Here is a 17662-nt window from a genome sequence, read left to right as displayed (position 1 = left end):
TTCCACCAAATAATAAGTTTTCCAACATCAGGGATTCCCAAGTTACTAATTTAGTTTCCAGAGTCCAGGTATCCTTCCCCTTCTATAATCAATGTATTTCTGTTTAATAGCACAGGCTGAACATCGCTCTCTGTTAACAGTACAATAAACCATCTAAATTATGCTGTATCTAGTCTGGAAGTTCCTTGGTTTCAAGCCATGGCTCATATAGAATTAATCAGTGCCTTATTTTACCAGTCTTCTAACGTGAAGTTCCATACATCATTTACTTAAAATCAGTACAGATTAAAGTGTTACAACTAAGGAAGGTTATCTAAAAAACAAACATAAACACACCTGGAAATGAAAAACTTATTATACCCAAGAATCCAATTTCTATCAAAGTATTAATGGAAATGGTTATTATTATTTTTTAATCTTGGAGCAAATTTCCAATCTTTAAATACAAAGATGCCTTTTTCACAGAGAAACCTTTCATAGATCCTCTTCCTTTTGGTACATGTTTTAAAAATACATTGTAACCAATGGTTGCTAAGGATTAAGTAACATTTAAATAAATTTGTATTATATTTATTACAATAACATTTCTCATGTATTTGCAATGAACATGGACTGTATTATTTATTTCATCTGCACACATGTTGGGCATACACTAAAACCTTTTAGCAGCTTATCAAAATCTTGAACATGACCATAAACCCTTGTGTAGTCCAGCCCCTGCCCAGTTTTTCTAACTTCATCTCTTGCCTCACACTCTCCTCCACTCTGTATCCTAGCCTCTAGCCTTCCAGCAGTTTCTTAAAAATTCTAAGTTCTCTCCAAAGCAAGGACTTTATACCTACTTTTCTCATTGCCTGAAATGTTTATCTCTCTACCAGCTCTATCTGGTGCCTAGCTAGCTATTATTTCCTCAGGGGACCCTTTCCTGACCTCTCTGCTCTATGCCCTCACAGCACCAATTTACTTTCATTCATAGTAAAAGCTATAAAATCTTGAGCAAGTCACTTAACCTTATCATGCCTATAAGATAAGCATAAGTGTACTTTATGAAATACAAGGTTATTGTATAGACTATATAATATGTAATGTGCTCAATCCTATGGTTGGCAAACAGTAAGCACTCAATTAATAGTAGTTTTAAAAACTATCCATAGAACAAAGTCTCTAGAAAGACATTTTTCTCTTAACTGTATAAGAGAGAAGACAAAGAGATAAAGACAGGGAAGGATATGGATTTTTAGGTCTGGTGGCCAAGAGGCTGAGGTAGTTCCTACCTGATGTTATTGGTTTTCCCTGTGAAATAGGGGGTGAAGTCTTCTAGTAAATGAGTGAGGAGGGCCTGTCTTAGGGGTGGGTTGGGGGTGGGGGTAAGGAGTTTATGGCTGGAAACCTGAAAGATACTAAAGAATCATTTTAGAGACCAGGAGAACAAGATTAGGTTCTTGGACTGTTCATACTTAATTCACAGCATTATCAACCTGAAAGACTATAGATATTTTCTCCAAAGGTATTGTGAAGCCCACATGCAGACACAGGAGAGATGTGATCAGGAATTCAGAAATGGTTGGCATTTGCTAGGCAGGTATGATGAAAGGAAAAGGAGCAGGGCATTCAAAGTCTTGACTGGAAAGTGACTGAAATTTTGGACCATGGATTCTGGGCTGGAGAGAAAAAGAAAGTGAAGACAGACTAAGTGAGTGAGTAAGTAGGTAAGTAAGTAAATCAATCTAAACACTGAGAAAAAAGTAGAATGGTCAATGGCCTAATAGTCACAATTAGGTTGAAGAACAAATAGAGTGGGAGTAACTAGGCAAGCAACATTAAGAATCGAAGACTAGACTCAAGGTCTCAGGAATTTCAGAGGCCATGCAGTTTCAGTGATAAAGTACAAAGTGTGACAGAGGGAAACAGCGCTGAAGTAGAGTGGAGAGGTCATTAGAGAGGAAGAAATCAAGAAAATGAGAAGCCCAGGGTTTGAAGATTTTCCTCACAGATACTGAAGTCGCCTAAAACAACAGGACTTGACACGTAGAGAAGGGTTATGAGCTGTGTGCCAAAGTCTTCAATGAGGAGGGGTATCTCAAAGGGCTGTAGCCAGTATCATGAAAGGGTTTTGAAGTGAATGAACAGGTAAACCAGTTCTGAGACCTTACCAAGTCCTTTTGGTTATAATCTTTAGTCTCATTTCTTTCCCGGATTTAGCTGGCTTTAATTTCTAACACTTACTTTCCAAATCACAGATGGACTGCCGAGGATCTTCCATTTTGCTCCAGGATTTTTACCCTGGGCACTAAAGATTTCAACAAATGCACCTCCCTAGGGTGAAAAAAAATTTTTTTTTTAAATTACAGTGAAAGACAATGCTAAGAAGGAGGAAATATTATCTACCACATAGTCTATAACCACTGTTCTGGCAATCTGTCAGTAAAGTAGATCTGAGAGGAAACATTATCCTTGTTATTATTCCTTTATATCTTGGGTGTATCTAAGCAACAACTGTTCTGATTCAAGTCATCTCAAGTTAATAGTTTAAATTTTTTTTTTTGAAAGCAAACATTAAATAAATTTCAAGCTATACAAACTTTACAATCTCTCAGTGTAAGATTCATTTACTTCATGTATATAGTTCATGCTCACAAAATATTTTATTCAACACACACTAAAGAGTCAAAACTCAACTCTCAGGCAAGGCTAATCAAACTGGATAATTATCTCTGGCTACAAGCTTTTTAGTCACACTAACCTGAGTTCCAATACCAGTTCTTCCATTTATTAACTGACTGTGGAGATACTTAACCTCTTGATTCTCCTTCTGTAAAATGGGTTGTCAGATTACACAGGACAGTAAACATAAACCACCACATTCAGTACCTTGCATAGAGATCATTAGTACCAATAATGATTATTCAAAAAAAGGGGAAATTGAATAGTACTGGGTCAATTAAAAAAAGCTTGAACTTGGAGAGGGAGTGATTCTTATTTTAGGAATTCCTATAAGATTTTTTTTATATATTTAACACAATTTGGTGATCTACAAAATATGTACAAAAAAAGAAGAATTATTTCTATAGACATGCTAAATGTTCTCTACTGTGATCCTGAGAACATGGAGGGACATGCTCACATAAAATCATGAAACACATTACTGAATGTCCATAAGCTTTAATTATAAAAGAGAGGCATTATAAATGATTGTCTCTAAGGAAGAGTTTACTGAAAGAAACTGAAAATGAGAGTAAATATGATTTATTTTATGGCCTGTTAATTTATAAGCAGCGCATCAGCAACTGTCTGATTTTCATAAAGGGTCCAGCTTTTAATTTTTCTCAATAATACAAAGATATTTTTGCTTCTGTGTTTTAACATACAATCACTTGAAGCTGAGACATTTGATGTCTTCTTGAGGGAGTGTTATGTGCAAACTGAGGAAAAGAATTACTATAGCTTCTGATGTCAGGATGTATTTCACTATGAATTTTAAATTTGAGGAAGTTTTTTTTTTTTAAGAGAAAAATCCATACACCTGAAGAGACAAAAATATACCTCCCCCGTGCCCATTCCTTTCTGCTATCGCCTGTTTCCCACAGTAGACACATGTTTTTATATAATAATATATATTTTACCTATATTAAGTGAAAGAAACTCTCTAAAATTGTTCTAACACATTTAATGACATCAAATGTAGTAGAAGAGAACTGCGGAATACTCTGAGGAGACTCTTAAGAAGGCAGGTAGTGTATGGTGAAAAGCAAACAAAGAAGCGTGGGGACTTCCTTGACGGTTCAGGAGTCTCCGCTTCCAACGCAGGGGGCACCAGTTCCACCTCAGGTTGGGAAACTAAGCTGTCCCGCGGCAACTACTGAGCCCGCGCACTAGAGAGCCTGGACACTACAAAAATCAGACATTTGCTTATGCGCTGCTTATAAATTAACAGGCCATAAAATACATCATATTTACGCTCAGGCTTTCAGTTTCTTTCAGTAAACTCTTCCTTAGAGACAATCATCTATAATGCCTCTCTTTTATAATTAAAGCTTATGGGCATTCAGTAATGTGTTTCCTGATTTTATGTAAGCATGTCCCTCCATGTACTCAGGATCCATGTACTCAGGATCACAGTAGAGAACATTTAGCATGTCTATAGAAATAATTCTTTTTTGTACATATAGATCTCCAAATTGTATTAAATATATAAAAAAATCTTATAGGAATTCTTAAAGAAAGAATCACTCCCTCTCCAAGTTCAAGCTTTTTTAATTGACCCAGTACTATTCAATTTGCCCTTTTTTTGAATAATCATTACTGGTACTAATGAGCTCTGTGTTCACCCAGCGCAGCCAAAACATAAAAGCAACAAAGAGGTGACCAATAGAGGACTGTTCCAGCACAGGGACAAATTTGTTCGTAACAGCAGTACTAAGATGGCAGACACATGGAGAGTGTAACCTCAGGTACAGGTAGGAGGGCAGGAGACTGGAGCCAAGGAAGAGCAGGGAGATGCCAAGTGAGGTGAGGAAAGCTGGAGAGCTTTGGAAACTATTCAGGGTAGGCACGGTGACTGAAGAGCCAGAAGCAGTTTCCCTCAGTGTGTTATCTGGACCACCTGCATCTGAATCAACTGCGGAAAGGTTCTATGAAGGTAAATTAACTATTCCATCCACAGAGATTCTCATTCACTCTATCTGAGGGTGAGGATCAGGAAACTGGTATTCTTACACGTACTCCAAATAATCTTAATGTACCGCATGTATGAGAAATCACTAACCCCCAGTTTGGGGCGGGGGGCGGGGGCAGAAAATAGCACATGGCCAAAGTGCTTATACTCTTTCTGGGCTTAACCCATTCATGCATTCACTAATTTACTCTCTTCTAAATAGCGTCCGAGTTACAAGAGTGCCTCAAAATTGGTAAAACTCAAGATTGATGGGTCCTGTCCTCAAGTTTCTGGTCCAGGAGGTCTGGTTGAGGGTTTAAGACTGCGTTTCAGTCACAAACACAGGCATCCCTACACCCTGAGAAGCACGGAACTGTTGAGTGAACAAAAATCAAATCATATCCCCACACGTCAGTTGCTTCTTTTTTTTTTTTTTTGGTGGGGGAGGAAGGTCAAGAGAACTTACCCAGTAATTCCTTCTTACCCCTAAAAAGACAGTATTATTTGGGGATGTGGGGTAGGGAGTGGGGTGGCTGAGAGTTGTCAACAGAACGTGAGCTACCTCACCCGAGAGGAGAAACTAGACAGGATTGTTTAGTTTCGGGTTACCTGGTACTCATTTTTGAACATTCCCGCAGGGGGCCCAGGGCTTGAGGGGCACGGAGTTCAGGGCTTCCAGAAAAATAGCTTGACACAGACGGCTGGAAGTCGGCGGGAGGGCGTGAAGCTCGGGGCCCGACGGCCAAGGAAGGGCTTCGTGCTCCGTCGCTACTCCCAGGCTCTTCTCAGCCCTTAGCTCCACCTCAGACCCGAGACCCGAACCATCACGGCCCAGCCTCCAGGGTGCCCGGGTCTATGAGGGCACTGCTGCCTGGGGGAGCTCCCGGCGGCACCCCGGGATGGAGTGTGTGCGTAATCTATGTGACGGGACGCACAGACGCCGAGCCTCGGACAACCGCCCGCCCGCTAGCCCGGGAAAGGCGGGTGCGTTCCCGCCGCCGTCCCGCCCCCGAATCCTCTCGGAAAAGGGCGGGGGCGAGAAGGACTGACTTTCCGACCGCGCCCATTGGTTCCCAGTAGGCGCCAGCGCATGGCGCTGTCTGAGCGTCACGCCGTGGGACACGTGAGACTACGCAATGACGTAGGCGTTGCCCAGGCAACCTTTCCCGCGGAAAGGGTGGAACGTCCAACCTGAGGACCCTCTCTCTGGTCAGGTAGTGACTTGTGTCTGTAAAGATAAGTGAAAACTTAACCTGGCTTAACAACTACCACAAATGCTTGGCTTTTCTAGAAAACATATCACATCGACTTGGTCTCTCGTCGTTGTGAACACTGACTAGTGATAGCTTGCTGAAGTAGAGTCATGGACTCATGGAACCAGGTTTCTAAACGTGGCTTCAGTCAGTTCTAGGGTCGCCAGACCCTTTCATTGCTTCAAAAGGTCCAAGGAGGTAAGAGTATTTACTCAAGGTCACTGCACGCTTCAAAAAGCCAAGGATTTTTTGCTCCAGATAATAAAGACATGAGGTGGGTGCTGGCTTAAGTTTGGTTCTGACTTGGAAATACTCTTAAGCTGACTAAGTGTAAGCTTAAAAAAAACTACCTTCTCGCTCTCTCCTTTTTTAAATAGCTTGTTTATTTATTTGGCTGTGTCAGGTCTTAGTAGCAGCACAGGGGATCGTCCTTGCCCTGCTCAGCTCCAGTAGTTGTGACTGGAAGGCTCCTAGTTGCAGTGCTTGGATTTAGTTGCTCTAGGCCTGTGGGATCTTGGTTTCCCAGGAGACCAAGGGGTAAAGAATATGTCTGCCAATGCAGTAAATGGAAGAGGCATAGGTTCGATTCCTAGGTTGGGAAGATCCCCTGGAGTAGGAAACAGCAACGTACTCCAGTAGTCTTGCCTGTTAAATTCCATGGCCAGAGGAGCCTTGGCAGGCTACATGGGGGTCACAAAAGATTTGGACAGTTTTGAGCACACAGCATACACGTGGGATCTTAGTTTCCCCAGGAGGAATTCAGTCTGTGACTCCTGTATTGCAAGGTGGCTTAACCACTGAATCACCAGAAAAGTCCCCAATGTCAGTATTAATGTCAGCTCAGTTCAGTTCACTCTCTCAGTCGTGTCGGACTCTTTGGGACCCCATGGAATGCAGCACGCCAGGCCTCCCTGTCCATCACCAATTCCCGGAGTTTACTCAAACTCATGTCCATTGAGTAGGTGATGCCATCCAACCATCTCATCCTCTGGCTTCCCCTTCTCCTCCTGCCCAACATCAGGGGCTTTTCCCATGAGTCAGTTCTTCACATCAGATGTCCAAAGTATTGGCATTTAAGCTTTAGCATCAGTCCTTCCAATGAATATTCAGGACTGACTTCCTTTAGGATGAACTGGTTGTAGCTCCTTGCAGTCCAAGGGACTCTAAAGAGTCTTCTCCAACACTGCAGTTCAAAAGAATCAATTCTTTGCAGCTCAGCTTTCTTTATAGTCCAACTCTCACATCCATACATAACCATGGAAAAACCATAGCTTTGACTAGATGGACCTTTGTTGGCAAAGTAATATCTCTGCTTTTGAATATGCTATCTAGGTTGGTCATCGTTCTTCTTCCAAGGAGCAAGAGTCATTTAATTTCATGGCTGCAGTCACCATCTGCAGTGATTTTGGAGCCCCCCAAAATAAAGTCTCTCACTGTGTTCACTGTTTCCCTATCTATTTGCCATGAAGTGATGGCACCAGATGCCATGATCTTAGTTTTCTGAATGTTGAGTTTTAAACCAACTTTTTCACTCTTCTCTTTAACTTTCATCAAGAGGTTATTTAGTTCTTCACTTTCTGCCATAAGGGTGGTGTCATCTGCATATCTGAGGTTATTGATATTTCTCCCAACAATCTTGATTCCAGCTTGTGCTTCATCCAGCCCAACGTTTCTCATGATGTACTCTGCATATAACTTAGATAAGCAGGGTGACAATATACAGCCTTGACCTACTCCTTTCTCAATTTGGAACCAGTCTGTTGTTCCCTGTCCAGCTCTAACTGTTGCTTCCTGATGTGCATACCGGTTTCTCAAGGGCAGGTCACGTGGTTGGGTATTCCCATCTCTTTAAGAATTTGCCAGAGTTTGTTGTGGTTCACACAGTCAAAGGCTTTGGCATAGACAATAAAGCAGAAATAGATGTTTTTCTGGAACTCTCTTGCTTTTTCAATGATCTGATGGATGCTGGCAATTTGATCTCTGGTTCCTCTATCTTTTCTAAACCCAGCTTGAACATCTGGAAGTTCACAGTTCGTGTATTGTTGAAGCCTGGCTTGGAGAATCTTGAACATTATTTACTAGCATGTGAGATGAGTGCAATTGTGTGGTAGTATGAGTGTTCTTTGGCATTGCCTTTCTTAAGGATTGGAATGAAAACTGACCTTTTCCAGTCCTGTGGCCACTGCTGAGTTTTCCAAATTTGCCGGCATATTGAATGCAGCACTTTCATAGCATCATCTTTTAGGATTTGAAATAGCTCAACTGGAATTCCATCACCTCCACTAGCTTTGTTTGTAGTGATGCTTCCTAAGGCCCACTTGACTTCACATTCCAGGATAACTGGCTCTAGGTGACTGATCACACCATCGTGATTATCTGGGTAGTAAAGATCTTTTTTGTATAGTTCTTCTGTGTATTCTTGCCACCTCTTCTTAATATCTTCTGCATCTGTTAGATCTGTATCATTTCTGTCCTTTATTGTGCCCATCTTTGCATGAAATGGTCCCTTGGTATCTCTAATTTTCTTAAAGAGATCTCTAGTCTTTCTCATTCTATTGTGTTCCTCTACTTCTTTGCATTTGTCCCTGAGGAAGGCTTTCTTATCTCTCCTTGCTATTCTTTGAAACTCTGCCTTCAGATGGGTATATCTTTCCTTTTCTCCTTTGCCTTTCACTTCTTTTCTGTTCACAGCTGTTTGTAAGGCCTCCTCAGACGACCATTTTGCCTTTTTGAATTTCTTTTCCTTGGGTACGGTCTTGATCCTTGCCGCCTGTAAATGTCACAAACCTCCCTTCATAGTTCTTCAGGCACTCTATCAGATTTAATACCTTGAATCTATTTCTCACTTCCACTGTATAATCGTAAGGGATTTGATTTAGGTCATACCTGAATGGTCTAGTGGTTTTCCCTACTTTCTTCAATTTAAGTCTGAATTTGGTTTCTTTGGTTAAGTCCTACTAATCCTACAGAGTTTACATTAAGGGTCTCTTTCTAAGGTACTCTTCTGATATCCCTGAATTGATCAGATCCCCATATTTACACGTTCTCATAGCATCTTAGCTCTTAGCATTATTGAGATCGTTGTTGAAATTTTATGTGTTTGTAATATTGGCCATCTCGAATGGACTGTAGATTTCAAGAGACCAGGTACCATGTCTGTTTTCATTTGCTTGTTTTTGCTTTTTTACCCTTGAATCCCTCCCTAGTGCTTGGTATACTACTCCAACCGTGTACTTGATATAACAAAATAGTAATTGAATGAATGAATGAATGAAAGTGAGAGGAAACGAAAGGCAAATATACTCTTAAAAGACAGCCATTGTTTTCGTGTTGAGAAAACATGAAGAAAAGCAATTGAAAACATATTTAGTTAATAACATAATTAATAATCTTAATTAGATTGCTTTGTGCTCAGTCGTGTCCAACTCTTTTGCGTGGCCCACCCGGGATGCAGTCCTCCAGGCTCCTCTGTCCGTGGCATTTGCAAGGCAAGAGTACTGCAGTGGGCTTGAATTTGCTACTCCAGGGCATTTTCCCCACTCAGAGATTGAATCTGCTTCTCTTGCATCTTCTTGCTTCTCATGCATTAGCAGGCAGATTCTTTACCACTAGCGCCACCTGGGAAGCCCAACCTCAGTTATTGCTAGAGAAACTAGTTACAGAATTGAAGAGATTAACCACAGTGTATCAGTGTCTTATTACTCAGATATTTTTAACATCACCTATTTATTCAATTTAATGCTGGAAAAAAACAGTAAAATTTGCTTCAATCTCCTTATTTTCTCGAGACAAAGGATTGTCCAAGGCCCAGCTGTCCAGGGTTTGGATCATCTCCTAACCCTTCTAAGTCATAACAAGTTCAGGAGACTTAGAGTTGGATTTTTGTTATCAAGTATGCTGTACGGCCTGTCCAGGCATTGGACAACTCGGAAGGCCACCCAACTTAGATCAAAATTGTTTTCTGTATAGTGAGAACTAACCTTAATACTGACATTGGTGGCTATAAAGCAAATATAAGCATTTGCCCTACTTTAACAATATGAACTCAAAACCACAGATAGGAAGAGATTTAATTTTATAATATCAAATGCTTTTGTTTGATTTGGATGAATGCAAGCTGTGACTAAAAACTTGGATTTGGCTATGACTTCAAGAATGGCTACTAGAATTAAGCACCACCCACCCACCCACTGGCACCCTCAAACCCTGAAAAAAAGCCCAGCCTGCTCAAAGCATTTTGCTTCAGCCAAGTTATTTATGTACATTATAAATGGCAGTGAAACTGTTTCTCTAATTGCTACAATTTTTAAAGAAGCTGGTACAATTAGTAATTACATTAAATTGCCTAACTTAATTTGACAACATTAAGAATTAGTCACTTTACAAGCTTTAAAGTGCTTGACTTTGTTCTACAAAGAAAGTAATTTGGTAGTGTATTAATATTATTAAAGTATATTGGATGATATTTAAAAGGGAATAGACTAGAAACAGTTTTCAAGGGTGGCAGAGTCTTTGTATGTCAATGTAGTCATTCAAGTTAGATCATATGGTTATTAATTTGACAAGAGAAAAAGAAAGTATTCTTTTGAACTAAGAAAGTGTAGTATTTGCCACAGTATATTTGAAGTTTATATTTTGGTTGCAGTTCACAATCAAATTATTTGGTGTAATGGGAAGGAAAAAAGATACTGGTTTGATGATCAGAATTTTTTTTGCTATGCAGTAATCTAGAAATGTTTAATACTTGTGGAGTTATTTTATTCCACATTATGAACTAACTTTATGAATGATATTAATGCCAAGTTGCTAGAATAATTTAAAAATTGTGCCTGTTTTGTAGTTTCAAGCAAGTTGAAAAAAATTAATGCTATCTGAGTCATAGTCATGTGTTTCATTTTTGATTTGAGAATAGTGAATCTTTTTTAGGAAGGTGCAGTGTGGGGAAAGTTTTTGAGGACTGTAAGTTTTCTCCAAAACTGTTTTTCTTTTTTATTTTTCTTTCTGATCTGTGCAACTCCACAGTGACTGTTTCCTGCCTGTACCTTTAGATAATCAAAATCCATGCATAAACTTGAAATTTCCAAAATGAGTTACTACCTGGACGTTTTCTCAGGGGGAAAAAAAAAAAAAACTTTTCCAGTAGTTGAACATTTCCCTATGTATTACATATAAATACTTTCCTAGATAAATCAGTTTTAAATAACAAGCACAAGTTTAGAAAAATGAACATATTTGTAAAATACATCTTTGAAAAGATTAAATGAAGAGAGGTGATATTTAATGCCAGTTTGTTTTTAAATAACATAAATGCTTTTATTTGGTCATAAAAGTTAAATTAGAGCTAAGTAGTAAGTTTTTCTATCCCTAATCTAAATAGCCAGCTAGTGTTGACTTGTGATAAGAGGGCTACAGAAACCTGGATAGCCACATAAAAAAGAATGAAGATGGAGCCTTATTTCATTGTATGTAAAAAATTAACTCAAAATGGACCTAAACACGAAACTAGAAGAGAAAACATAGGAGAAAGATTCATGAAATTTGATTTGACAATGATTTCTTGGATATGACACTAAAATCACAGGCAACAACAAAAACAACAGAATATAAATTTCCTTCTCCATTGTATGAAAGTGAGAAGTGAAAGTGAAGTCGCTCAGTTGTGTCTGACTCTTAGCAACCCCATTGACTGCAGCCTACCAGGCTCCTCCATCCATGGGATTTTCCAGGCAAGAGTACTGGAGTGGGGTGCCATTGCCTTCTCCGATAATATAAATTAAGCTACATCAAAAACTTAAAACTTCTGTTCATCAAAGGACATGATCAACCATTAAAAGGCAACCTATGGAATGGGATAACATATTTGGAAATCATATATCTGTAATGTATATATTCGGAATATACAAGGAACTTATACAACAATAACAAAAAACACCCGGTTCAAAATTGGCAAAGATCTAAATAGACATTTATCTAAAAATGATACACAAATGGCCAATAAAGCACATGAAAATCAATATCACTAACCATTAGGGAAATGCAGATCAAAACCTCAGTGAACTATCACCCACATTCATTAGGATGGCTAGTATTGAAAACATGGAAAGTAAAGGTGTTGGTGAGAATGTGGAGAATTTGGAACACTTGTGCACTGTTGGTGGCAATGTAAAATGATGCAGCGGCTATGGAAAACAATATGGCAGTTTCTAAAAAAAAATTTTTTAATAGAATTATCATATGACCCAGCAATTCTACTTCTGGGTATATATCAAAGAATTGAAAGCAGAGTCTCAAAAAAATGTGTGTACACCCATGCTCTTAGCAGCATTATTTACAATAGTCAAAAGGTAGAAGTAACTCAGTTGTCCATGGATAGATGAATGAATAAACAAAATGTAGCATATAGAAACAATGAAAAATTGTTCAGTCTTTAAAAGGAAGGAAATTCTGACACGTGCCACAACCTGAATGAACCTTGGGGATGTTATGCTAAGTGAAATAAGTCATAAAATTCAACTATTGTGTGATTTCACTTATATGTGGAATTGAGAGCAGTCAAAAATCAGAATTGAAAGGTGGAATGGTGATTGCCAGGGAAAGTGTGAGGGAGGGAGAAATTGGAAGTTAGTTAGTGGATATAGAGTTTCAGTTTTGTAAAATGAAAATTTTCTGGACATTTGTTGCACAACAATCAACCAAGTATATGTGAAAATGCTTAATATTACTGAACTTTACTCTTTATTTAAGCTGCCAAATTTCATTATGTGCTTTTTTTAAAACCACAATTAAAAGAAAAACTTGTTTTGTGAGGAGAAAGTGAAAAGTGAAAGTCTCTCAGTCATGTCTAGTAGAAAAAATCTTAATTGGTAGTTGCCATCTATGTATTTTTATTTTTTTTGAAGTCAGATGTCCACAGGTGATAGAATCAGCTGTTGTACAGTTGCTAAGTTGTGTCTGATTCTTTGTGACTGCGTGGACTGCAGCATGCCAGGATCCTCTGTCCTCCACTGTCTCCTGGAGTTTACTCAGATTCATGTCTATTCATGTACTGTCTCATCATCTCATGCTCTGCCACCCCCTTCTCCTTTTCCTTCAACCTTTCCCAGTGCTGGGGTCTTTCACAGTGAGTCAGCTCTTTGCATCAGGTGGCCAAAGTATTGGAGTGTCAACTTCAGCAACATTTCTTCCAGTGAATATTCAGGGTTGATTTCCTTTAGGATTGACTGGTTTGACACTCTTGAAAACTTCTTTAGAAACCGCTTGAAAAACACTGGTATAGAATAAGTGTGTGTGGTGTGTGTGTGTATGTATATGTGTGTGTGTGTGTTTAGCTGAACTTTTAAAATTTTCATAATGTAATGGCATATATCTCCTGAGAATAAGGATAATCTCCTATGTATCATTATATACCAAAATATGACATCTATACTTCATCTCAATATCATCATCACAGTCAAATAATTTAATTATGAGTCAGCTGAGGGTAGGGCACGGAGAAGGCAAAGGCACCCCACTCCAGCACTCTTGCCTGGAAAATCCCATGGATGGAGGAGCCTGGCGAGCTGCAGTCCATGGGGTTGCTAAGAGTCAGACCCGACTGAACGACTTCACTTCCACTTTTCACTTTCATGCATTGGAGAAAGAAATGGCAACCCACTCCAGTGTTCTTGCCTGGAGAATCCCAGGGACGGGGGAGCCTGGTGGGCTGCCGTCTATTGGGTTGCACAGAGTCAGACACGACTGAAATGACTTAGCAGCAGCAGTAGCAGAGGGTAGAGCAAAGAGGGGGTGGTATGGGGTTATAGGGTGTTAACAGGGCTATAAGAGAGCATACTTTCTAAAGGGATGATGCAGAGGGAAGAAATGTTTGCCATTTTTAGTATATTCATTTTAAGTCTTGGTTTTAAAGAAGCATTCTTCCCCAGTATTTTTGTTTTCATTGACATATAGGGCTTCATAAGTGGCGCTAGTGGTAAAGAATCCATCTGCCAGTGTAGGAGATGCAGGAGACTACAGTTTGATCCCTGGTTCGGGAAGATCCCCTGGAGTAGGAAATAGCAACCCACTCCAGTGGACCGAGGAACCTGGCAGGTTACAGTCCATGGAGCTGCAAAGAGTCAGACAGGACTGAGCAACTGAGCACATGCACATGTTTGACATGTAACATTCATTAAAGTATCATTTCCCCCATGGTTTCTACCTCAGTTCAGATAAAAATAATTTCCTACCTGTGATACCTCCACTTCATCCCTCATTCTGTAGTTAGAGTAATCCATCTAATATATGAATATGGTCTTGTTCCTCCACTGTTTAATACCCCTCAGTGATTTCTAGTTGCTGCTAGGACAAAGGCTTGGGTTACAAGGTCCTGCTTGGTGGTTGACTGGATGTAAGAAATAAGGGAAATGGAGGATTCAAGGATCACATCACAGTTTATTGCTCAGATAACTGGGTGAGTGGTGGGGGTTGTTCAAGTGGAAGAGCATGTTATGAGTTAAATTTGGCTGGATTATATTTGGGTTTCCTATGAGACGTACAATTGGAGCTATTGAATAGAGAGTTGAATATGTGATTCTAGACCCCAGGATGGAAATTTGGGTTAGAAATACAGAATTAAGAGTTATGAAAATATAAATGGTAAGTAAAGACTCAGAGATAGTTGAGGAGAAAACCTGGAGAGACTGCAAAAAATAAGAAGTAAAGGTTTGGGCAGAAATGACATATAAGAGATGAGTAAAGGATCAAAAGGAAGTAATCAAAAAAGTAGGAGAAAGACTCCCTGAATTTGCTGAGGCTCACACCAGTGGTGTAAAACTGTCTCTCAGTAAACAGGGATAGGCCATCAAATGTCTCTTCTTCTAAGATGTCAAATAAGGTAAGTCTTGCAAAGTAACACAAAGATCAACAGTGACCTCTGCAAGATTTCTTTTGTAGAGCCATTCACCTAGAAGCCACATTCTATTAGATTAAGAAGTGATTGGTAAGTGAGGAAGGGCTGATAGCAAATGAAGACAACAGTTAAAGAAATTTGATAGTGAAAGGGAATAAAGGAACTACAAGAGCTACAGTGTTAGGCATTTTATAGAGAATTTTTACAGTTTGTTCCCAGTGGGAGATGCATGGATTTTGAAGACAGAGACAAAAGGAAGAATAATCACAGTGAGGTGCCTGAAAAGGAGGAAGTGATGAGATTTAGAGCACAGAGCAAAGGATTATGGCTAGACAGGAGGAGAAGTGTATGATCCATTTCAATGAAAGACAATGTATAATTTATAGATAAGCTAGCACGTGGACTCTTACTACATTTCCTGTGAGATTATTTGAAATTTAATTTGATATTCTTGAATAATATCTTAGTATGTAGATTCTTCTGAAAGCTGCAATTATAATATCCTTTTTTTCCACAAAAGGAACAAAGGCAAAATAAAATCTTTTATATTAGAGCCTTAATTTAATGTGGTTTGACTGAGTATTAAAGACTCATTCTCCCATACTGCTAATGGATGTTTTTGTTCAAGTATTATGAATAGCAATGTATATGTGCTGATCTTTAAAGAAATACCCCTCTATCATAGTTTTGTAGAACAATAGGGGAATTTACAATTGAAAGTAAAAATAAAAAGTTTAGTGAAAGAACTTTTAAAGAGTCAAAATCATGCAGTAAATTAACCTAAAAGTTGAAGGACAGAGGATAACACTTATTTGCAATCATAAATTCTCCCCAAAACTTATCTTTTATGTACTTTATCAAAACCTTTAACACAATTTTAAAATAGTCTGTTTTATTGTTTTATAAAAACAGATTGTTGTATACTTGCTTAAATTTAATTTTTATTTTATATTATAGTTGATTAACAATTTTGTGTTAGTTTCAGGTATATAGTGAAGTTATTCAGTTATACATATATGTGTATCCATTCTTTTTCAGATTCTTTTCCCACATAGGCTATTATAGAATACTGATTTGAGTTCCCTGTGCTATTCAGTAGTTCCCTGTTGATTATCTATTTTATATGCAAAAGTATGAATATGCCGATCCCAAACTCCTAATTTATCTCTCTCTCCCAGGTTTCCCATACCTGGCAACCACAAATCTTCTTTCAAAGTCTGGGTGTCTGTTTCTGTTTTGCAAATAATTTTATTTGCATATTTTTTTTAATTTAGATTCCACATAAAGAGTGCTGTCATACAAAATTTGTCTTATCTCTGTGTTACTTATTTCACTTAGTATGATAATTGCTAGGTCCATCCATGGTGCTGCCAATGACATGATTTTATTATTTTTTATGACTAATATTCCATATATACCACATCTTTATCCATTCTTCTGGCAATGGACATTTAGGTGTTTCCATGACTTAGCTGTTGTAACTAGTGCTGCAGTGAACACTGGGGTGCATGTATCTTTTTGAATTATGGTTTTCTTTGGATATATGCCCAGGATTGGTATTGTTGGATCAGATGGTAGCTTTATTTTTAGTTTTATAAGAAACCTCCATACTGTTTTCTATAGTGGCTGCACCAATTTATATTCCCACCCTTTTCTCCACAACCTATCCAGCATGTATTGTTTGTAGACTTTTTGATGATGGCCATTCTGACCTGTGTGAGGTGATATCTCATTGTAGTTTAAATTTGCATTTCTTTCATAATTAGTGATGTTGAGCAACTTTCCATGTGCTGTCTGCCATCTGTATGTCTTATTTGAAGAAATATCTATTTAGATCTTCTGTCTATTTTTGATTTTTTTTTTAACACAGCACTGCTTGAGCTGTTGTATATTTTGGAGGTTAATCCCTTGTCAGTCACTTCATTTGCAAATATTTTCTCTCATTCTGGGCATTGTCTTTTCTTTTTGTTTCTGGTTTCCTTTGCTGTGCAGAAGCTTTTAAGTATAATTAGGTCCAGTTTTATTTATTTTCATTTTCTTTACCCCGGGAGGTGAATCCAAAAAGATATCAATGTGATTTATGTCAAAGAGTGTTCTAGTTTTTCTTCTGATACTTGAAGTAACAGGCAAGTTTGGCCTTGGAGTACAAAATGAAGCAAGGCAAAGGCTAACAGAATTTTGCCAAGAGAATGCGTTGGTCATAGCAAACACCCTCTTCCAACAAAACAAGAGAAGACTTTACACATGGACATCACCATATGGTCAATACTGAAATCAGATTAATTATATTCTTTTCAGCCAAAGATGGAGAAGCTCTATACAGTTAGCAAAAACAAGACCAGGAGCTAACTGTGGCTCAGATCATAAACTCCTTATTGAAAAACTCAGACTTAAATTGAAGAAAGTAGTGAAAACCACTAGACCATTCAGGTATGACCTAAATCAAATCCCTTATGATTATACAGTAGAAGTGACAAATAGATTCAAGGGATTAGATCTGATAGAGTGCCTGGAGAACTGTGGACAGATGTTCATAATATTCTACAGGAGGTGGTGATCAAAACCATCCCCACGAAGAAGAAATGCAAAAAGGCAAAATGGTTGTCTGAGGGGGCCTTACAAATAGCTGAGAAAAAAAAGAAAAGCTAAAGGCAAAGGAGAAAAGAAAAGATATATCCATTTGAATGCAGAGTTCCAAAGAATAACAAGGAGAGATAAGAAAGCTGTCCTCAGTGATCAATACAAAGAAATAGAGGAAAAGAATAGAATGGGAAAGACAGAGATATCTTCAAGAAAATTAGAGATACCATGGGAATATTTCATGCAAAGATGGGCACAATAAAAGACAGAAATGGTATGGACCTAACA

At 38.6% G+C, this 17662-nt stretch overlaps 1 protein-coding gene and 1 long non-coding RNA gene across 14 annotated transcripts in view; one reads left to right on the top strand and one right to left on the bottom strand.

Annotated features, from left to right (window-relative positions):
• The window catches only part of CFAP20DC (CFAP20 domain containing), a 253072-nt gene extending 247398 nt beyond the window's left edge, over window positions 1–5674 (bottom strand). For 12 of the 13 annotated variants that reach the window (XR_008706376.1, XM_055558821.1, XM_055558824.1 and 9 more), the window contains exons 1-2: window positions 5264–5674; window positions 2227–2316 (exon numbers count right to left, since the gene is read on the bottom strand). Coding sequence is in view for 11 of the 13 variants with exons in the window: in XM_055558821.1 (XP_055414796.1) it covers window positions 2227–2316; window positions 5264–5284 (111 nt within the window). In the remaining 2 variants the exon portion in view is untranslated. Of the gene's footprint in view, window positions 1–2226; window positions 2317–5263 lie in introns of those variants that run through there. The other variant, XM_055558830.1, reaches the window with a different exon arrangement.
• Window positions 5675–5858: 184 nt separating this feature from the next.
• Window positions 5859–17344, top strand: LOC129634955 (uncharacterized). Its single transcript, XR_008706027.1, has 3 exons — window positions 5859–6181; window positions 16250–16304; window positions 16915–17344. It is a non-coding gene; the product is annotated as an uncharacterized LOC129634955 (long non-coding RNA).
• Window positions 17345–17662: the final 318 nt, after the last annotated feature.

The sequence above is a fragment of the Bubalus kerabau genome, chromosome 20, assembly GCF_029407905.1.
Source record: "Bubalus kerabau isolate K-KA32 ecotype Philippines breed swamp buffalo chromosome 20, PCC_UOA_SB_1v2, whole genome shotgun sequence".
NCBI lineage: Eukaryota > Metazoa > Chordata > Mammalia > Artiodactyla > Bovidae > Bubalus > Bubalus kerabau.
Note: the sequence above shows the minus strand (reverse complement) of the source record. Positions and strands in the feature narration are given on the sequence as shown.